Source organism: Lepisma saccharinum, chromosome 7, assembly GCF_977018435.1.
Source record: "Lepisma saccharinum chromosome 7, izLepSacc3.1, whole genome shotgun sequence".
In the NCBI taxonomy this organism is placed as follows: Eukaryota; Metazoa; Arthropoda; class Insecta; order Zygentoma; family Lepismatidae; genus Lepisma; species Lepisma saccharinum.
In genome coordinates this window covers 9,284,841-9,308,255 of record NC_139235.1, presented here as the reverse complement: position 1 = coordinate 9,308,255, position 23,415 = coordinate 9,284,841, and the positions used below count along the sequence as shown (strand labels likewise).

General features: G+C 36.4%; 1 protein-coding gene across 2 annotated transcripts in view; it reads left to right on the top strand.

Annotated features, from left to right (window-relative positions):
- RanBP3 (ran-binding protein 3) overlaps positions 1-23,415 on the top strand; it is a 38,821-nt gene that overhangs the window by 2,186 nt on the left and 13,220 nt on the right. Inside the window, exons 2-9 of one of the 2 annotated variants that reach the window (XM_083125789.1) lie at positions 10,673-10,725; positions 11,738-11,870; positions 16,280-16,411; positions 17,842-17,991; positions 19,177-19,329; positions 20,492-20,654; positions 21,122-21,194; positions 22,415-22,558. In XM_083125789.1, the coding sequence (XP_082981915.1) occupies positions 10,673-10,725; positions 11,738-11,870; positions 16,280-16,411; positions 17,842-17,991; positions 19,177-19,329; positions 20,492-20,654; positions 21,122-21,194; positions 22,415-22,558 (1,001 nt within the window). The remainder of the gene's footprint in view (positions 1-10,672; positions 10,726-11,737; positions 11,871-16,279; positions 16,412-17,841; positions 17,992-19,176; positions 19,330-20,491; positions 20,655-21,121; positions 21,195-22,414; positions 22,559-23,415) is intronic. The other variant, XM_083125790.1, reaches the window with a different exon arrangement.

The following is a 23,415-nucleotide window of genomic DNA, read 5'->3' as shown; positions in this document are numbered from 1 at the left end:
TGGCTTATTTATTTTTATTTATGAAATAATTGTGCTGATGTATTCCATACCTCAGGAAGGCTAACCAAGGAAAATAAGGTAAGAATTTACAATATAGAGAAAGTCTCCAATTTTGTTAATTTTCGGTATACTAACAAATTTTGGCCTCCTAATCACGAATCTGTTGTAAAAACCCGGGGGCCACGTCTGGATGTACATTTTGATGAAACATTGTTCATTAGCCCCAAAAACCATCCACCTGTAGCCCCACAAACCATTGACGTTAGCCCCAAAACCTATCCACGGGTAGCCCCAAAAACCATCCACGGGTAGCCCCACGAACCATTCACACGAGGTTAAGGTTAGGCCTGTTAGGTTAGGTTCCATTAGCACTCATTTCACCCCTAAATTCATCTAAAAAATAGGGTTCGTACTAGAATTGAACATCATAAATCATTTTCTTGTAAAACAACGGTGTGGTTGGAAACAATGATATTTTCGTTCGTAAAACTACGCATATACACCTATATATATATAAAAAAAATCGATCTTCTTTTTTTCAAATTTCCAGACGTGACCCCCGGTTTTTTACAACAGATTCGTCATTTGGAGGCCAAAATTAGTTAGTATACCGAAAATTAACAAAATTGGTGACTTTCTCTATATTGTAAATTCGCTCCGAAAATAGATGAGTGATCTCTGATTAAAAAAATCAAGAGAACTCCAAAGTTAGACTCCAAAAGCTTAAGTACAACTTTGAGCAAACATCGACACTGTTGATATCTGGAAGCATTGAGCTGACTTCCTATCAAGGAGGGAAAAATTCAATATTAATAGTGTGAAAGGGAACCGAATGTTGTCATTCATGAATTATCGTCTTGATAGAGGACAAATACGAGTGGCAGGATTTTTTTTGTGGAGTGCTAGACTTGGATACCTCAAACCACATCCACAATAATTTTTGAAGAGCACAAGATAGAACAATGTACACACAGTTTCTCTGCATGGAAAAAACATTTCAGAAACAGATAAAAATACCTGTACATGCTATACAGGAATTACTTTTCCATCTGTGGTAAAACATGTATCCGCAGCAATCCCCCATTTCAGTAAGAGGCTTCTAGATGATTTTTCTTTCTGCATTATTCTACCAATGAATTTGGGAATAACATGATGTCTCGACAGAGTTTTGAAGCCATTTAAGAGAGAAAGGAAAATCTAAGGTACTACTTCCATATAGTGGAAACACCTAGAAATAATTTCTTTCGCACTTTTTTACATTTAACGTACAATTCTACATTGCGGAACATTTCTTTAAATGTAATAATGAATTTCTAACGAAAGTAATGTCTATTTTTTAAATTTACAAGTACTCACTGTTTTTCCATTTTCCGGTTCTGTAACACACAATGTGGCGAAAGCGTACTGGTTCATCGCACGTTGTGGCAGTATTTTGTCGATTTGGAGTGTGTATGCAGTGTTTCCAACCTTCTTCACCGAAAATCGTGGCCGGATTTGAAATGATGCTAATACCTCGTTAGCCTCACAAACCATTGGCGTTAGCCCCACAAAACATTCACGTTAGCCCCACAAACCATTTTCGGTTAGGTTAGGCAAGCATAGTTGGAATTTTCGAAAAATAAAAAATCTTGCAACAAAAAGGCGTGTTTGGAGACATTGACAGGGCGTTACGCCATGAAACGCACGGACCATCCTTGACGTATGGAAGCAACAGGAATTGCATGTCGGAGAGACATTTTTATAGAAAGAAAAAGATTTCACGCTAAAATATATTACACGGCGAATGAGAACACACTGAGGAACTTCAAAGATGATACAGAAAGTGATTTCCATAAGGAATTTCTTCTGTAAGAATGAAGAATTCCATTTCCACTATACTGAAGTGTTACCAAATTAAAAAAGCAGAGAGGAAAACAAGTGAATAGAATTGACTCCTACACATGTAGAGTTGGGAAGATGGAGTGGGTTGGCATCTGATTGGTTTTGCATTATTGTAGTATGAGTCACAAACTAGTTATCCACATTGTGATAAAGAGAAATTGGAATTTCCAGAATTTTATATCTATTGTGATATGATAATTGCAAAGTGCAAAACAAAGGCAGGAGTAACAAAATGCACCAAAATAGGGATTTATAGGCACTTTAAACATCTGTTAATTGGTCTCCAAACAACATGAATTTAAAATATTAAAAGTCTTATCAATAAAATATGGAATCATTCAACATACAGAGGCTGGATGAAAAATATATTTTGCATGAATGGTAGAAAATTCTGTTGAAATAATTTCGAACATTGTCTTGACAAAAGTTTCTGGGAACTATGATATTACATTTTTTGTCTTCCATAAAGATTCAGTCATCCTGCACATCCATCACCCATTGCAAGATGCAATTAGACTGACTTGTTGTTTCTGGTTAACTTTGTTGGGTTTGAACATACATTTGACAAGTGTGTAAAATGTCATCATTTCTGATTTATTGCAGAATGTGCTGTTTGTGCCCCCCCCCCCCCCAAATAACACATTACCAATATTGGCTAAGTCTCTAAAACTAAATTAACATATTAAGTAATAACTTTTAACTGTTTACACAAGTATCTCATCTGTTCTAAGTAGTGCATATTTTCCCAGGTTGACTACATGCCTAAATTTAAAGCACTAAATGCAGCATCTTTTTTTCATTGAAAATAAGTCTCAACTCGACAGAATACAAACTAAAGTTACTTTTTTAAATGCAGATATAAAAACTTTTCTCTGTCAGCTGCAAGGTTTATCCTTGTACATCGCAAGAAATGATCTGTAGCCTGCAGACGATTCGTGCCAAATGTATGTTTCGTGCAAACATAGTGACTGACTGTGCTGTTGCATGTCTCCTTCAAAAAGCAAGCGGTAACAGTTCCAAATGTTTAATGATTTCCTGCAAGTTTTATAACAGTATTGGGAAGTGCTTTAGGATACTGGAAACGATTGTGGGAGTAAATTTGAAGTTTGGAGAAACTATTTAGCACAATTAAAAGTTCGTGAAGTATTTTTTACCGGAGAAATTATGATTTGAAATGATGCCTGTGTGAGCAGCCGTTTTTGGTTTCTGGTCAACTCTGACAAAAGTTTTTGTGGATTTTCATATAAGGCTTGAAGGGAGTTTTGTGCTAGAGAGCAGATGTTACGTTATCAGGTGTGTAAAGCATTTAGGGGTGCTACTTTCATGCTAGGAGCTGACCTGCCTAACCTAACAATGACAGCATTTTGTGACAAAATACCCCTTGATACCCCATGCATGTGAGGTACAGGGCAACAACAGTCTGTATCCAAGCCAACAGTAAGCAAATGGCTGCTTGCAAACAAAGAATCATATAGGAATTAATAGAATGGAAAAATCGTTATCCAGAAATCTTACAGTAAGTAATCACTAATACTTTGAAGCATGTGTTAGTGGACTTAATTAGAAATCAAACCATGCAAAAATTGCCTGTGCATCTAGATAATTTCAGAATTAAACAATCAGAACTTCGGCCCGGCAAGCAAATGTCACTGAGCTAGCTATTCAAGCACTTAGAGGCAAATCCTTTTTTCTTTTTTCGTATCTGAAATACCTTCTTCGTGGGTGTCTGTTGCCTTTCTTTCCCCTCTACTGTGAATATTGCAACCAAGTGTTGAAATTCCCCTCATAAAGTGAATTGTGGTCTCTGGTTGGCAGAGAATAAAGCATGTGCTGGCCTCGGTGCTCGGTGGGACGGAAAAGCACTCATGTGATGGCTGCAACAAGGTTGTTTGATTTAAATCGTGATTTAAAAGAGAGAAAATGAGTGATTTAAATCACTTAATTTACAGAATAATGGACATAAGTAATTTGTAGTGTTAGAATCACTTTGGTGAAAATACATTAATCTCATGATCCAGTTGTTCCCAAAGTGGGTGCTGCTGTGTCCTAGGCTGCCGTGGCTGCGACACCGTGAAATGTTCCAATATTTTCACTGAAATGACACTTACTTGTTAGTCTGCACATGGTTTTAGAATCTTGAAAGACTAAGAGCACCATAAACCAAAAAAGTTTGGGAACCCCTGTCATAATCATTCCGTGGTATTTATTAGGCTGTTAGATGCTCTTAACATCTTTGAAGGAAAAGCATGGGATCAAAATATATATGCACTGATGGGGTGAAGCTTATATGAAAGGAAAATGTAGTATGTAAACACACTAAATTTCTGTTCCTTGAAAACTCCTTAATTTTCATAGGCAAAAATAGCAAGTACATATTTTGTGTAGAATAATACACGAAATACTAATCATGTTAAACTGTAAAGTCATTATTATTAGGCTCTAAATAAACATGACAGCTGATAATGTTTTGCAAAAAGATTGCCAAAATTCAGCTACAAAGTCTGTAGCTATTTTAAGTTACAGTTAGGCCTATATAGTACATTCAAGATGTTTTATTTTTACTGGAAGAAAAGTTAATTATTTTATTCTACAGTTTCATTAACACACACAACAAACTTTTCCAAAGTAGGTTCATATGTACAGTATCAGAAAGGAAAGGTTGATCAGAAAATACCTTTCACATTGCATAACAGGGCACGAGGACCAGTGCCTACCTACCTACCTCACTCTCACCAGTGGTCCGAGATCATCCAAGAAAATTTTAAGGGGTGAGGTGTGGTCAGCATGACAAATCACCAGTCGTTGTTGTATGTTTCCATGTCTGGATTACACTACTCATTTGTAGCTCCCCAATTTCCTCATGATGATGTGTGGCCACCTGTCCCATTCACAAGGCCAAAATTTCAGGAACAGTTGTTATGCTTTCCCCTGGAGACTCGAACCTGCATTTGCTGGAGCCCAAAGCTTGCACCTTAGACCACACGGCTAGTGTGTGGGACACTGTGCCAAAAATTGTACAAGCAAATTTATACATTTTTTACATCACAAATTGTGATTTTATTTTTTAAAAATCTGATTTAAGTAAAAAAAAATAATTTAAAAATATAAATCATGATCTTTATCCACTCTGGCTGACAAGGCCAGTGGCAGGAGCACCACTAAGATGAGCTAAAAATCAAACAAATTGTATGCAATTTATTACTACTGAAAAAAAATGAATAAAAGCCTTGCAACACCTAATTCTTGTTATACTACAGTATCAGATCCAAATTCTGTATGAAAAACTTTTTGAAAGTTGTATCTTCTCTTTATAAACATTTTTTGTTCTTTAATTTATGCCATATGTAATGCATTGGATGCTCATAATACATTTTAATTTTCTCCTGGTCCTTGTGACCATTACATGATGCCTGTGCCAGTAAGGACAGACTGAAAAAAAAAGCTGCCAGTAAACTATTTTTTAAAATTCAAAATAGACTGATAAATCAGAGACTGCACTTGTGTAAATTTGTATTGGCTCAGGTCCACATTGTGTAATTCTGACATGTCCAAATGATTCTAATGATTTTTTTTCTACATCCCATTGCTTTATGCTTTCGTGAGTAGGTTAGGCAGGTCAGGTTTGGTGACCTTAGCATTATAATTACATTGCTGCTTGCTTACCATGTTGCTGTTTGTACATTTATAAGTAGGTTAGGATTGTTAGATTTGATTGTCTTAGTATTAACAAGCCGGAGCCGCTTCCAACGTTAGAAAAGTTCCCGGATTTGAACCGGCCGGGGATCGAACCCGGGACCTTGATCATGGTAGTCAGACACATTACCGACTGAGCCAATATATTATTACATTTATTTATTGAGAACATTTCATTTTATACTGTAATCATCAATAATAAAAAGAGCAAATGTAAAAGTACCAACTTAACACAAAGGATTAACAAAAATATGTCAAGATTGCACTATTTGATATTATTCAGCAACAAATGTTCTGATGCAAGTCCAGAACGCATACCCTGTGGAAGAGCGATCTTGTCTTGAATTTCTAGTCTAGGCTTTTCTGTGTAAAATAGATTTGTATTACGCCTTGTGCACATAGGCACTGGAAAGTGGAATTCCTGGAGGAGTGTGTTGCAGTGGATTTTGCCATTTAAAGTTTTGTGAAGATAGTTTAAATCATTCAGCAAACAGCACGGGTCTGTGAGTTTAGAAAGGACATAGGATGTGGTGTTGAAAAATTCCATACTAAGGGAACCCTGTAATGAACTATAGCCAGGAAAAAGTGAAGGACAGAATTGATTCTAGAGAGCTGAGTGGGGCATACCATGAACCAGATTGGGGAGCAGTATTCTATTATTGGGGAATTGAATGACTTGAAGTGTAAGCTGAAGGCTGAGATGTCACTAATTTCAGTGAAACAATACATATTTCATTCTTTCTGTCAATTTACCGGTACCCATAGCCTAAAAACTCTTAAGTCTGTTCTCTCGACCAAATTTGCAACTCATACTCAACTTCTTCATCAGCTCATCTTGTGCACCTTCAGCATATTTTTGAGGAAAAGAAAACATGAGAACAACCAATTTCACTCGCTGCAATGCCGCAGGTTTTGATTGTTTGGTACTACTTTACTATACATGAGACACCTATCAATGATTTATTTCACAGTTTTTTACATTGCTAACGTACTATTCTGCATTGCGGAACATTTATTTAGGTGAAATAATGAATTTCTAACGAAAATAATGCCTATTTCTTACATTTACGAGTACTTACTGTTCTTACTTATTTCCACACACAATATGGCGATAGCTTACCCGTTGATCGCACGTTGTGCCAGTGTTTTGTCGATTTGGAGTGTGCATGCAGTGTTGCAAGCTTGTTCACCAAAAAATACCTAAATTTTAAAAACACTTGACAAAATGTTTTCACCAAAAAAAAAGGGTACTATTATAGTATAAGGGAAACACGTATAAATCATATTTTTTACATTGCTAACGTACTATTTTGGAATGCAGAACATTTCCTAAGGTGAAATAATGCATTTCTAACTAAGATAATGTCTGTTACTTGTTATTTCGATTCTGTAACACATTATGGTGGACGATAGCGTACTGGTTCAGGGCACGTTGTGCGAGTGTTTTGTCGATTTGTGTAGTGTTGCAACCTCGTTCACCTGAAAATACCTACTTTCGTGCCTGATTTGAAATTATGCTAATACATCGCAAACCATTGAAGTTAGCCCCAAAAACTCGACACGTCATGTTCTAGTGAAAACACTTGGATGCTGAAACACTGACTATGGAGTTGCGTAATCTTAACACACGGAACATTGTACTCTCATGCAGAAAGCAAATGGCGGCAGCAGAAACAGCGTGTCCCATAAGTACTTTCTCCTGTAAATTTGAAGAAATCTGTTTCCCTTATACTAGTTAGCCCCAAAAACCATTGACGTTAGCCCAAAAATTCACGATAGCCCCATGAACCATCATGGGAACGAGGTATACCTGCTAGGTTAGGTTAGGCCTGTTAGGTTAGGTTCCATTAGCACTCCTTTAGTTCAATTTAGCATATACGGACAACATCGGTTTTTCTCGATTAAAGAAAATTTCTAACTAACTAGCTAACTCTCTAGCCTTCTTAAACCCGAAGGTTTATGGCTGCAGCAACACAGGACTTCCATCTGTCCCTATCTTGAGCAAGATCTATGTACTCTTTTCCATCCCTACTGATTTCCTTCAGGTCCACCTCAACGTTGTCCCTCCATCTTCGTCTTGGCCGTCCTACAGGTCTCTTACCATCAGGTTTCCCAACAAGAATCTTGTAAACTCCTCTTTCCTCTCCCATTCGTGCCACGTAGCCTGCCCACCTAAGTCTTCTTGATTTAATCATTCTAATAATATCTGGACATGAATACAAATTATGTAGTTCTAAGTTATGTAACCTTCTCCACTCACCTGTCACCTCATCCCTTTTAGGTCCAAATATTTTCCTAAGGATCTTATTTTCAAATACTCTCAATTTATGTTCCTTTTGCAATGTGAGGGACCAAGTTTCACACCCATATAATACTACAGGCAAAATTACTGTTTTGTATATTTTAACTTTTAGTTTGTTAGATATTAAACGAGAAGACAAAAGTTTATGAAGAGAGAAGTAACATGCATTTCCTGAATTAAGCCTACTTTTTATTTCCTCTTTAATATAATTTTCATTTGTTAATATTACTCCCAAGTATTCAAATTTGGAAACTGGTTGAAAGGAGTTGTTATCAATAATTAGATTTTGATTATTACCTAACACTTGGTTTCGGCCTGTAAGCATATATTTAGTTTTATCTTTGTTAACTTCCAAACCTATCTCTTTAGCAGTTTTGAATATTATTTTAGCATTATTCTTAATTGTATTTATATCATCCCCTAATAAGTCTACATCATCTGCATATGCTAACAACTGAGTCATACCATTTAATTTTAGTCCTTCTTTAGTTTCTTTTACCTTCCTAACAGCATATTCTAAGGCAAAATTAAAGAGCAATGGAGATAATGCATCTCCTTGTTTGAACCCATCATGAATTGTAAATTTGTCAGACACATTAATACCCACACGTATTTTACTTTCTGTTTCACTGGTGCATACTTTTATCATACTAACAAACTTCTTAGGTATTCCAAACTCTACTAATATATTATATAATTTATCTCTCTTGACCGAATCATATGCTTTTTTGAAATCAATGAATAGCTGATGGACATTTTGATTATATTCCCACTTTTTTTCAAGTGTCTGTCTGATGTGAAATATTTGATCTGTAGTTGATCTGTTACTTTTAAATCCACATTGATAATCACTAGAGCCCGGAAGTTCAGGCATTTATTTTCGTTAAAATAGGTGGGCAAAAAGGCATTTATAATGTGGTAAATAGGCACTAAAATGAAAAAAAAAAGGCAAAATAAACCGAAAAAAGGCACATTTAGAAGTCACTTACTTTTATCTATAATTTCTGGCAAAATGTTAAAATCTAAATTGGGAAGAGCATTTCAATTTTCTCCGTCTTGATTGCACATAACTACAAGGTGCTTTTTAAATTCTCAACATTCATTGATAGTCGTCTGTCAGAGAGAATGTTTATCATAATAAAAAATGATCTTTCTACTTCGACAGAAGTTATTGGAGCATATATATAACAAGCTAATGTAGCTGGACTCATTTTGGTAAGAGCATTTTCGCCTTTTAGAATATCACAAATTGTTTTCAATTGTTTCAAGTCCTCATTTGCACTCACTACCCGTTAGCACTTTTCTGCAACAGCTGACCCCTTTTCTCCTGGCACTTCCATCATCTGCTGCATAGATTCCTCGAAGATTTTCATGGATGCTATAATTGTAATTGTCTCTGGCAATGCACCATAATGTGAAAGTAAACTTGAGTAGCACAGGAGTTTTTTCACTTCACGAATTGAAGCCGCTTCATTTTCTGGAAGAGCATCGATCACCTCACTGATTTTTTGAAGGTTGTTAGCATAATATATAGCTGCTAATATCCAGGTTCCCCATCTCGTCAAGATTGGTTGCTGAGGTAAACTAAGCTCAATCGCAACTTCCTGAAATTTTCGGGTTCGAGAGGGAGATTTCAGAAATATTTTCTTTGTGTTCGAAATCAACCTGTCCACTTCAGCAGTCAATCATGCACAAGAAATGTTAACCGAAAGGCAATATCCTGACTCAGCATGAAATACTTTTTTCTCACACTTTTCTCCTTAAGCAATGTTGAAACATGCGTGAGTTCAATATTACTTAAATAAGGCGAAAATTATTCACATAATAAACGGAAGAAAAATAAATGCCAACAACGTTTTTTGGGAGAAAAATAATTTATATACACATTTTTTTTTTTAAAAAAAGGTCAAATTTCATTGAAAAAGGCATTATAATTAAAAATAGGCAGTGGGGTCCCAAATAGGCAAAATGAAAAGGCTTCCAAAACATTCGAAACAACATGAGAAACGTATATCCGGAAAATTTTTATCAATATATGCAGTAGATAAAAAGAGGCATTTTGCCAAACTTCCGGGCTCTAATAATCACCTATAATTTCATTAGCATATGGTGTTAGTCTTGTTAAAAGAATGTTAGACAATATTTTATATGTTGTTGAGAGTAGAGAATTTCCACGGTAATTATTGCAGTCCCGATTAGCCTTACTGTGCATAGCATAAAGTGGACTTAAAACATCACCAACTCTAAACTTCATATGTAATTCCATCATCATTTCCAATATTCTAAACTCACATCTACACAATTTGTAAGAAGCATTTCATAATTGGAACCATTCCTATCACACCTGTTAACTTGAATTGTCTTCTCTCTCTTTGTGTATTTTTTCTCTATCAGTAGTTATTGGTGCCTTTTAAGCATCTTAAGATAGAATGAACTGCATGTGGATTTTTGTGACAAACACTCTTCACACTAAATAGAAAGCTTTTCTTTATGAAATTTCTTTACAGAAAGTCCTTTTAACCACAAAAGCACACATTATTATGCTGTTCTTTGGTTTTACACCCCTCAAATACAGTTGCCATGTGCAAGAAATATCTAGGGTATTACCTAACCTCTCATCAAGCTGGGTTATACTACTATTATATTTCCAGTTTCCCATAACTGTTTGTAACCTAATTACTGACATTCCCTTGTATAACACAGTTACTACATGTACTAATTTATTTCTCTAATGCGAGGTATGGGTGTGGTTAGATTTGCTTTTGTTTTAAAATCAACATTGATATTTCTTTCCAGATACATGTGCAGAAGAACATTCGAATGCATCCCTTGGTGACAGCGATATTCAGGTATAGTTTGCTTTCGTTTATATCTTTACTGGCTGTCTTGTTATCAGTTACAAAACATATATAAGAAAAATGTCAAGTTTAGTTTTTTACATTCAACTTATTAAGGTGGAAGCATTCCATTCAGACCCTGTCTAATTATTGACATCCTTAATTAATGTATGAGAGTCATCCAGAAAGTAAGTTCTGATAGGCTGCTAAGCATAATGGGTCCAAGGATTTTTTTGACATAGTTGCCACCGCCATGGAGGCAATTATCATAGTGAGACATCAGTTTCTGTATCTCATAGAATTATGCTGCCTGCAATGCAAACCACATGATAATGGTTTCTTTGACCTCGTCATCGTGGAACTGCCATCCACTAAGGAATGATATGAGGCAGGAACACATGAATAACACTTGGTGCATATGTGAACTGTAGAGGATGATCTAATTGCTCTAATCTCTCATGCACCCAGATAGTTCGCTGCTCTGCTGATCATCATCACAATTCCTTAACCATTGAATCACTAATTGCATGTTCTGCACATGCCTAAAAAAGTTGTTGATAAACTGCAATTTTTTCATGTTCCTTGCATTCAAGAATCAGATTAAAGTTGGATCCGAACCACTACGTGCCTCCACTGGGTATCGAACCCACGACCCCTTGTTTACAAGGCGACGACGCTACCACTGTGCCATCGGGGAAGCCCCGACCTGACCTGATCTCTGTGGTGGTGAGCACAGTATGCTATGATGCATGGGGCCCTGGATCAAGTCCCGGCCTGTGCATGGGTGTTCTTTGTGAGTGTCCTTTCATCAATTTCATCATATCATCACTCATCCTTATCTTCACGAGTAGCCAAAAGTGGCAGAATGCTAAGTAAAATAAACCAAATCAGTCGATCAACCATGGATCCCCACCCACCTCCTTAAAGCAAAAAGTTTAATTCACAAACTGCTAATGTATCATTGTAAGTACTTGTAAGCTTCAAATCTTTCTCGTATTACAAATAGTTCTTCTGATGTCCACAGAATGCACGAAGTGAGGATTCCCTGTCGCCACTGCAGAAGACTGATGCAGACAAAGGGTCCTCTGCATCTGATAGCATTTCAGAAAATGATCCTGTAAGTTCCGCAAGCTCTGATGGAGATAGCAGATCAAATGGTGAGAGTGATTCACATATCTCTTTAATGTTGTAATAGTTTTTGTAGCATTTGTTTGGTGTGAACAGTTTAGTTTTCTTATTTTTTCCCCAAACTTATAAAGGGTACATGGTGGTTGCGGTAAACACGGTTTAAGATTACTTACGTGAAATTTAAAAGATTTCGTAATTCCGCGTTGCACAATTTAATGGTTCAATCCTATTAATTTCGAAATTAATAGGATTGAACCATTAAATTGTGCAACGCGGAATTACGAAATCTTTTAAATTTCACGTAAGTAGTTATAAAGGGTAGATAGTGTCAAATATTGTGGCCAAAAGTATATGGAGGAAGTTGGTAAACAAATTCACCTCAGGTTCAAGCATGCAAAATATGTATTTTCGTATAAGGATGCACATATTAATGTACAATGTGAATGCCATTTATGAAACTTATGAGGGCGAGTCAATAATTACATGCAATGCAGTTATATTTCTGTTTCCATTGGCAACATTGTTGTTGTCCCAGGTTTGATACCTGGTGGAGGCACATGACACTGGCACATGGTTCAGATCCCATTTTAAACTGTATGTCCAGTCCCGATTTTCCTTTCTTTGCATAAAGTGGACTTTAAACATCAAACCAACCAAACAAGCAAAACCAAGCATGGTTTCTGCCACTTGCTCTTGCACAGGCTTGAAGTTTTGTGGTCTGTTGCATTGCCATGCTGTGACATTAACAGAAACACAGTGTTTTCCATTTGCACCAAAGGGCAGTGCTCACTTATCTATTCTTTGTGATCTGAAGGTGTGCCGGTGGCCAAAACCTGTTGAAGACTTTGAACACAGTATGGGAACAGTGCTTTGCATCTCTTGACTGTCTACAAATGGAATGGCATGAAGGGCACATTAGTAACTTTTCAAATTTGTTATTCTTCTTTTATTAACTTTTATTATTGGGACATGTTTAAATTTTACTACTACTGAGTCTCCTGTCATAAAAAAAAATATGTGACAATTAGTTTTCTTCTACGAATTTTTGTGCAGCATTGCACATTAGAAAAGTTCTTGCTGAAGGTTAGATCTTGTCTTTGGGGACAACAATAAAGTTCATTTTAACACGCACACACACGCAGAAAATGTTTTTGAAATGTTTCTGCCTTTTAGGAACATGATCTTATAGTTTGTTCTGTACTGACCGGATTGGAGTACAGTTCATAATTCTACCATTATTACTTTCCACATGTTTCATTTAATTTGAAATAGTGTTTAATATCAAATTGTAAAATTAAAGCTGGAGTTTAAAATAAATAAAAGCATTACTTACACTTTGTGGCAACCAAAATTATTTTAAATACTAATCACAATGATTACTTTGTTTAATTAATGTTTCACTCACTTAACACAATATTTTCACATAACATAAGTACCTGGCTTCACATTGTTGTTGTTACTGACTTGATAAAACAGAAGCAGTTAAAATATTCCAAACCAAGTGTCATGTGCCACATACACCAATAAAAATGTATTGTGTTTGCTTTATTATTTAAGATGGACTAAAAAAATGTTTTGAGAAAATGCAACAGAAGTTACAATATTTAAATGATTTGTTTAAGGCTAAGTCAGTACCACTTTGAATTCATATCCATAATGATGATGGTACTCTTGCCAATGCTTGAACATGGTAACAAAAGTTAGGCTCAGAATGTCTATAAATATCAATATGTACTGGCTTCATTTGGAAAGTAAAGGACGTTTCACCACAGAGAGATATTTATTGATAATATTGCAGAAACATACTTTTACCTACTTCTTCACATAATTGCATTTGACATTGAAGCACTTGTCACACCACAGTTTAACTATCCCCTCCTCATACCATGTTCCCACCTGGCACCAGTCCATGACAGCATTCTGTAGTTCCTCATGGACTGCAAAGCGTTTACCAGCAAGGTACTCCCTCTTTCAGCTTGGAATAAAAGGTGAAAGCGAGAAGCTGGTCCACCTTTTGTTTCAGTGTATCTGCGATGACAGAGGGTCATCCTGATCGCTCCATGTCATGAACATCTGTTCGCCTATCGTACACCATTTCCGGGCACTTGCCACGTTCATAACACCTTACCCATAGATGTGTCCGATGAATGTCAGTGGGTGTTAATGATTTTCGCCTGTAAAAAACGAATCATGCCACACACCATAGTCGGCAGGTTTTGCAATTGGCACGTTCATTATTACAGCTTGCTATCCTTGTCACGTGAACAGGTCAGTGGCATCAACTGCTCCAGGCAGTTACCTACACCATACTGAATGCAGTGAACGAGTGACTTGATGCAAGGAAACAGTTGCACAGGTTGTATGTGAAAACGCTCTTTACTTTCCAAATGACCTATGTAAGTACATATTCAGTGGTAATTAAAACATAGCAGTCTGCTACACCCAATTTCAACCTCACTTCCACACAGTACACCCTGGGCTGCATTTAGCAGAGTAGCGAGATTCTTGCATCTGGACCCATGGCCAATATAATCTTCTTTGGGACTTGAGTTATGTCGTTATATATTTGTTATTTCACCTTCATCTATCTCATGTCATCTTATCATCATTCATCCTAATTTTTTTTTTTCGCAATTAGCTAAAAGTAGCAGAAACATGAAGTAAAATAAAAAAACAAGCACATCAGTCTACTATACTTCTGCTTAAAAATATTTGAAGAATTACATAAGGCAAAACAGTAGTGTCAAATTAGCTATCACTAATTAGGAAATATATTTTTGCCATACAGTATGCAAATTACAGTATAGTTATATGAGGGGAAGTCAGTAAATAGGTCACAAACGGAGATTGCTGAAAATAGTAGTGAGTACTTTCTAAAAGTGTCATTAGCTGGCAGTACAATCCAGCTTGATGATATTCAGTTAGCAGTTGCTAGATAACAGACCGACATATGGACATCTCACTTTTAAAATGGCGACCGTACTCGAGGTATTGGTGGAGGAGATGATTTGAGCTGATAGACGAGTGACAGCATAGCAACTGCAATAGGCTCTTATCATGATTTAGCGTGCAGCATAATGGATGGATGATCCTATGAATTTCTGAAATGTGTGCGCATTGTGGTGGCAAACATTTTGCAGTTGATGGTGTTGAACTTGAGAGGTGCGACTGTGGCTGGAACGGCAGCCCAAGGACTTTTTTGCAGCAGGTCTTGAGGGACAGATAAGCAATGGGATAAGTGTATCAATGTAGATTATGTTGCAAAATAAGAAACAGCTTCCATGTCGGTATCTCTGTATTTTAAGAAACGTTTGTGACCTACTTACGTATGTCTTATGTAAAAATGTGCAGCACAGGTATCTCCTCATCCCAAGATTTCTGTGTTCTGCATGTTGCTAAATCTTTATTCGCTCAACATCATGCACCAGGGTGGCTACTCACTGGGAATTCCTTGAATTCCGGGGATTATGCATGAATTATTGGCTCCAGGAATTATGTGTGAATTCTACGTGAATTTTTTTTCGTCGACGTGAAAAATCACAACTTTTATTAATCCAAATGAATTCATACATTTACAAATGACCCAAGGCAAGTTTTTCACAGTTTTGCTTTCATTTTTATTGAGGATGGAAAAGAAAATAAAGCTGCATGGAAAATAAAACGGAATTCTATCAATCCGTTCATTATGTTATAGTCCTTTGCAGAACAATGTATCTGACAGGCAGGAGATTATTGCAAGTTAAGACATCTAGAAGTTGATTAGGTAAATTTGAGTTTAAAATTATTATACAATTGACAATTTTTCTAGATTAGTGTATCCTGTAACATTTGTGACTTGTGTTTGTAGATGTATTTCGAGTCTAAGTATGTGAAATGACAAAAGTAAACTCTGCACTTTAAATTAAATATTTTAAATATTATATATACCGTCTAATTGAATTGAATTAGAATTTTTGGATACATTGAATTCACACAGACCCTTTACACTGGTGAGAGGCGGTAATACATAAAGTTGAAACAGAGAAAACATCTGCTTGTAATCTTGAACTTTTGGAAAGTTCGCCTTGAAAACCGGGAATTGTACTTGAATTTTATCATGATCCTAGAGTGGCCACCCTGTGTACTCGAAGGGTGTTTTGAGAAAAATTCATATGCAGTACATTGAAATGTTGAAGAAATGTATAAATTAAACTTTCATTTATTTCATTTTATTAGTGTGAGAGGTCCCCAAACGTCACTTGCGAGTCATTATATGCTGGTTACAATGCAATGCCAGTGGTGCCAGTGCAATGAAATTCCACTATTGTATCTTACCATGTACTTTCAAATTTGGGGAGTTTGGCAATCTACATAGAGTGAAGTTTTCACATTTTGGAAAAAAAATATTGATACTGACTAATAAGCAAGTTGTTGAACTCATTAATGTTGTTCTTTCCAGAACATGCTACCAAAGAGAATCAGTGTAGTTCAAATTCTGAAGAAGACCAGGACAATAGAGTTACCTACGCACCTAGCACCACAGGTTTCCCCCCTTCGCGTGTAGGATTTGCACACTCCATTCCTTCTGGAGGTAAGCTACTTATCCTCACTGAAGATTGTGGAATGTATACCAGCAACATGAGATTTTTTTAGTGAGCAATAAAATGACATAGGTTACATTTCCCCTCACACACAATTTCTCAGCTAGGGACATGTTTTTTACGTAATTACACATATTTTTCTTTGTAGTCAAGCAGAAATGACATTTAGGTAAATTACACTTTTAGGAATGATATACATGAATTCCTTGCTACATATGTTTCATTTAGAGAATATATTTTTGGGCATTCCATGTGAAAATGCCCCAGCACCTCAATTTTTAAAATTAAGTGCAACGCTGTAACTTTATCCTATCCTGTGAGTAAACAATCTAAAGTTGTCATTTGCATAAAAATTGAAGTATTATACATAATTAAGTAGGTTTATTTTAACTTTTTGATTTACTTGTGTTTTGTATTGTCACAATTAATTTCTGCTTTGACCCTTAAAGTATGGGCTGTGACATGGGTGTCGCAAGCAGCTTTTTCTCATAGTATGTTACTTTTTTAACATTCTGTAAATTGGATAATGATCAGAGATACATGGTTTGAGTTCTGCATGAGTGTAGAAGTATGTAATTAACAATTAGTAAATATAAAATATGGAACATAAAATTTCATTTTGAAGCATGCAGAATTTCAAATTTCCTGCTGAAAACACGCTTGGCGTTAGTGCATTGAAATTTCTTTCCCTCCAAAATTATTAGCAATGAGTGCGTAAATTTTTCCACATGAATGGCAAACATAACAAGCATTATGCCGATACCTTTTGGAGAATCATGACCTGGTGTAGCCTGCATGGGAGTCCAATGAATTTCAAATTCAGTGTTAAAAAAATAGTTACTTTCCCGTTTTTCTTCTTCTTCTAACTGATGACGGGGAAAGAAATCCATCAGGATTATAGCCTAAAGTATACCGAACAAAACGAGGTATCATTTGTACCTCTAACGTTCTTAGTACCAGAAATATAAAATTTCATTTAGAAGCATGCAGAATTTCAAATTTCCTGCCGAAAACATGCTCGGCATAGTGCAAATACCTGGAAGATCAGCCTCGGTGTTTAAGAGTTAACTGTTACATTTATCCTTCAACTCCACTAGAATATTCAAAGGTCAATTGCCTTCTCTATTTGTCTTAAATAATAAATCATTTGACAATTCAGGAAATTAAAATAAATTCCTTATTAAGTGAAGAAGTGTTTCCCCCTAAAAATACAGTGACGTGATTTAAAAATTGCAATGTTGCTAGAAGTTAATGACCAATTGGATTTTTAAGTTCTTACAGAATTTTAGTGTTCATTTCAAATTCTCATAAGACTTCAGTGTTCATTGCATGTTACAGAAAATATTCCATTGTTTGAAACATAAAGGAACATCTTGGTATGTGTGTTCCTAATCTTGGCACGTTTTCTCTGTCTCGACAGCAATACTACCTCGTCATTTTGGTAACAGCCAGTTTGGTGGAAACCCCTTTGCTCTAAAACCTAGTTCAGGCTGTAAATCATCCTCTGATGGTCACGGAGATCCCTGGCCACGGTTAACACCAAGCAAATTGTCCTCAGGAGCCACTTCAGGTATGCTCGTACGGTGCATGAAATGGTGCTGTTATTGGCAAATTTATGTAAATATTATATTAGCAGTATTTGTTAAAAATTTGATATGTCTATCCACACTTGTTAATGTTGCTTCTTTGAAAATTTTGCTTTAACGTTTATCTGTTTTGACACTCACTATTCTAAGTGAATCCGAACTGGACAAGCTATATGAAATTGCTCGTGACAGGCATAGAGCATAAACTTACACAAAGATGTAAAGTTTTGGAAATTGTAAAATGCCAGAGGTTGGCTTGGAGGTAAAAACCTTGATACGAAGTGCCAGAATTATACTATAGCTTGAAATTAAATGCACCAGCTATGGTGTAAATTTGGCATATTTTTGTATACAGTACTCTGTGGATAAATTGTGGTCTGTATGCTAGGCCTAAAATAAACAGCTGCTTGTGGATGGTGGTAGTGATGGTGATTTTTGTTATTTAGTGCTGATTTCTGCCACTTTTGTCTAATCGTGACCAATGAGGATAAAATAGATGAAGGTGCACTCACAATGAACACCCAGGCATGGTTTTGAACCCAGGACCCCCCTGTGCCCACTCTGCCTTGAAGGTCGACTGGTGGTTGAGAGTCATCAAAATCAATAGATTAAATTGAGGCCAAGCTGAAACCACTTTGAATATTAATTAATTAAGTTAATTAAGAAGTTCACCTTTGCCACATTATGTTGGTGCAAAATTAAATAAAATTTTACATAATTTACAGGATATTAGACTTCAAAAGTAAAAATAAAATGTTCCCCTGTGCTTTGCACCATGCTATGAAAGCATATAGGGGGTGTGGAGTTACGGCCCCACACTTCCTTGATCATTGCCGAAGGTGGGGGTAATGTGATCAGCACCATGCCTCTGGCTGCCTTTACCCCCAGTTTCTTCCAGGTACCACTTTATACAATACTGGGTGAATGCCAGAGCCATTTGAGCAGGTGGAAAAAATCCCGGTTCTTCCTTGGTGAGGATCGAACCTGGGTCTCTTGCATGTTAGTCAGATGCCCTCGCGGCTCTCAAAAGTGTCATGTAGAATCTGATTATATTGGCTCATCCCTGATTAAACTATTATTTTTGAAATATAATGGTGTTGTTGCTTTTTATACGAGAATAATTGTGTTTATGCCATGGATTTGAATTTAAATAGCATTGTGCTTTGCAGGAAACATATCAGTTCAGTCTAAGCCTGTCCTTCGTCCCTCCCAGCTGGGAGGTTCTCCTTGTAAAAACGAGAGTGAGTCCTCAAATATGATGCAACAGAGAAGCAAACCCTTCCAGCTGTTTCCATCAAAACTTGGGAATTCTTTCAATAAAGGTTTGTAGTATTCTCTTATGTAGCTACCATGACTTGTTTGTTTCTCTTTCAACTTTGTGACTTTTCTTGGAAATCAATTGTGTATGGCCCACCTGAAACTGGACAATAATACTTTTCCATTCTTGAGATATTTAAGGTGCACGATATGTGACCATTTTTTTGCAAAGCCAGGATATCCTGGGAAACCTTCAAGACATGCTGTTTTCTTTAATTTTGTATGACAATTTCACCAGTTTTAATGAAATGGCTGACACTGTTCCAGGATTTGATGTGTAAAATTCTGACAATTTCATATTTCAAATATCTTAGTAACCATTTCTTAATTTTTGCACCAGGATTGTGCAAAGAAATTGTTGAACAGTAAAATCAACATTTTGCCTGGTTGAAGAGTGACTGTAAAGTGGCACAAAGGCTGAACCGGTCAGTCAACTTTTCCAGCTCCTCCCAGGGAAGTGGACATTGTTTATTTCAATACAATTTACCTGGGAATTTGCATTGTTTATTTTAAATTAGAAAAAAGAGCAAAATGTTCTTTATTAGGATAGTCTATGACAGAAATAAAGCTAAGTAAACAGTAATTTAACAGAATAACCGAAGGGGAAAAATGAGTCAGGTTGAAAAATTGACTGTGCATGTAGGGTTCAATTCTGAACTTTTTTACATATTCTACAATTTAATTCAAAGAATAATTTTCAAAGTTTCAAACTTCATGACAAAAATTTCCCTGTAATAAGATATGTAAAGGTTAAGAAAATAGAATAATTATGCAATGCAGTACATTAATTGATACAGATTGTAAAAAAATATATAAAGAAAAGCAGTTGTGCCAAATTAAGGCCTAAAGAGTGTTTTTTAATTGATTGACACTCATCAATTTGATTGTAAGTAAAGTGTTTCCAGTGTTATAATATTAGCAGTTAATTTTTAATTTACAATAATGTTATTTAGTTATTGTTTCTACCATTCAGATTTATATTTTGCACCTAAACCTCACCCCCTCACATTTTTTTTGGCGACGTAATGATTAGTGTTGCAACATTGCCCCCCCTCCCCAAGTGGTTCTTTGAACTGAAGCTATGGGTTGTCGTTAGCTTAAAGTAAAAAGGGGTTTATTCATAATTTTATGAAAGTAATTTGATTTTGGTGTATTACTCTATTGTAGGGAATGAGGAAACAGATGCAGAATCACGGAAATCTGTTGAAGCAGCAAGCAAGACTGCAGTGACAAACGACGAACGTTCCTCAGAATGTGATGGTCAGCCGTCAGATAATGCATTGTTGTTTATGCCACTTGGCACCCCTAACAGGAATCATAGAAATGACTCGTAAGTATGATACTTTCACATAGCTTATATTCAGCATCAAACCTGAAACAATAATCTCATTGTTAAGTGATATACTCCCTGGTAGAAAGTCAAGATTACAGAATCACAGTTGTGCTGTAGTAACATCAAAAATATGCATATGCATAGAGGAGGGGAACATTCTCATGCCTGGGAACATTAGAAATAGCTTAAACTTTATTTTAAACTATAGGTTCAGTTCCAATTATCCGTATGTGTGTAAAGTGGACTTAAAGAAAGGGGGAAAATAAATCTTGAGTGCTACATATTGGCTGCAATTGTAAGCTAAAGGTTGGAACACTTGGTCACCACTAGAGCAGGAACTCACTGAGTTATTACGTGTCCATCTTATTTATTCATACATGATGGACATGCTCCTGAAACTTGAAATGAGCAAGTGATGATCATCTGAAGTGAAACAATTTTTATTTTTTCTTGACTTTTTACAGCTCTGGAACCGGTTCATCTGTCGCATCTGCTACTACGTTTGTATTTGGGCAGAATCTTCATGAGAGAGTTGCGGTGAGTAAACATTCAAACTTTTTTTTTACTAATGTTATGCTTCTATGAATTGTAGTACAGTTGCCAGATTTTAATTTGATAGAAATTCCTGCAATATATATAGATATGAAATAGCAAATTACATTTAGCTTATCTAGAGCCTGTCTATAGGTGAATGGTTATGACCATTTACTGAATGTCCTCACTTCCACATAGAACACCCTGAACTGCAGACTAACGAGGCTCTGGCGACAGGCCCCATGGCCAGTATAATTTTGTTTGTGTTGTCCTGTGTTTTGTCCTTATTCGTGCTTAGTGCTCCTTTACAGCCTCAGCTTTTAACGAAAGTCAGAAGATTTTAGCATTTTATGCTTTTAGTTATGCAACGTTAAGGGGCTGGACCCCGTATAATGTGACGGGTGCAAAATAGCCTTAGTGCTGACACACCCAAAATTTTAAATTCGAGTTAAAATTCATTAACTGATTGGCAGAAATTTCATCTGGTATTCTAAGAATAAGGTCCCACACTGTAGCTGTGTGGTCTAAGGCATCATGCTTTGGGCTCCGGCTATGAGACGCAAACAGGCTTGAGTCTCCTGGGGGCAAGCATAACTTTTCTCCTGAGATTTTGGCCTGTGTATGGGACCGATGGCCACCCACCATCATGGAGAAATTGGGGAGCTTCAAATGAGTAGCGTAATCCGGTAATGTAACCTACAACAACAACTGGGGGTTCGTCATGTTGACCACGTGCCACCCGTAACTGGTTGGATGATCTTCCACCTCGGCAGGTGGGAGTGAGGCCAGCAGTCGGTAGGTAGGCCCTGGCCCTCATGGCCTGTTGCACCACGGGCTTATTCTAAGAATAGGTGTATCCAAAGCAGAAGCATGCTGATTAGCGTCTGTGCACGAATTGGACTTTAAACATGTAATTTAATTTCTACTAACACAAGGCAGCATGACCTGTTGACCTAACCCTCTACCCCTCTTCCCAAGTGTGTTCTATAAGTAATTCCTTGCCTGTTAAGGAACTAATAATTGGGAAATGTTTGGTCATTCTTAAAAACTTTTTTTTTTTACAATTTTTAGGTCATAAATGCATTTTTTATTTGGCATTTTGTAGCAATATTTAGGTAATTGAATGCCTTACCCTAGAGATTATATTGTGACTGATGTCTGATGGCACTGTGTGTCAGCCTGAATTATATGCTCAGTAAATGACCATGTATTTTTCCTTGCAGAATGTTTCATCATCATCCTCATCATCTTCCACTTCCTCGGGGTTGCCATCTATAGCAGCATGTTCGGCTGAGAATGGAACTACGAATGGAACAACAGAACTTCTGTTTTCTTCTGCCATCAAGAAAGATGATAATCCTACCTGTGTAAGTATTTTTTAGGGAACGGATTTTAAGCCCCTTTCCAAAAATATAGCTCTTTTCATATCGATCGTTTGAGATATTTTTTTAGGACACAAAATCAAGTAAAATGAACACACTTTGTTGCACCTTTTTGCACATTTTCGTGAGATTAGTACATTTATCCCCTTTTTACCCCCTCTTTGACGCTTCAACACTTTTTCCTTCCTTTTCTTTCATGTTTTGTTAAAAAATTGGACAGAAAAATAAATAATTTTCACTCTTCTTGAGCAGCTACATAAAATCCCGTAGTCTCATTTTGTAGAGCAGAATGAGAGCTATAAAATGGTGTAATACAATAATTGCAGCCCCAATAGTTCCCAAGATAATGTAGCAAAACCACGAGAAAAAACACAAAACTTCAGCAAAACCTATTCAGCAGAACCACAGTTCTCTATGCAGTCCGCATGCATTATATACATAAGGCACAGAAAAAGAGAGCATTGAATACAGACATTTTATCAGCACCTTTTTGAAAACATTTTCATAACCTTTTTTTTCCCTTTCCCAACCATAATTTTGCACCTTAAATCCCTTCCGTAGTAATTATGTTGACTGAGCCAATACTACTGTTGGCTGATTTTAATACTGATGCTTAAATTATAACTATTCCTTGGAAGTAAAACATATCGGTCTATCAAAGGTTGCACAATAATACAAAAACAAAATTGGAATATTACAGCAGGTATAATTTATTGCAAAAATTGCAAAAAATATCCATTTTGCATTATTTACTGAAGAATTGGACTCTGTGAAAGTGCCATGCAGCATTTTTGCAGGCTCAGGTATCTGAACTGGAAAAGTATCGGTGAGCAACCTGTAGG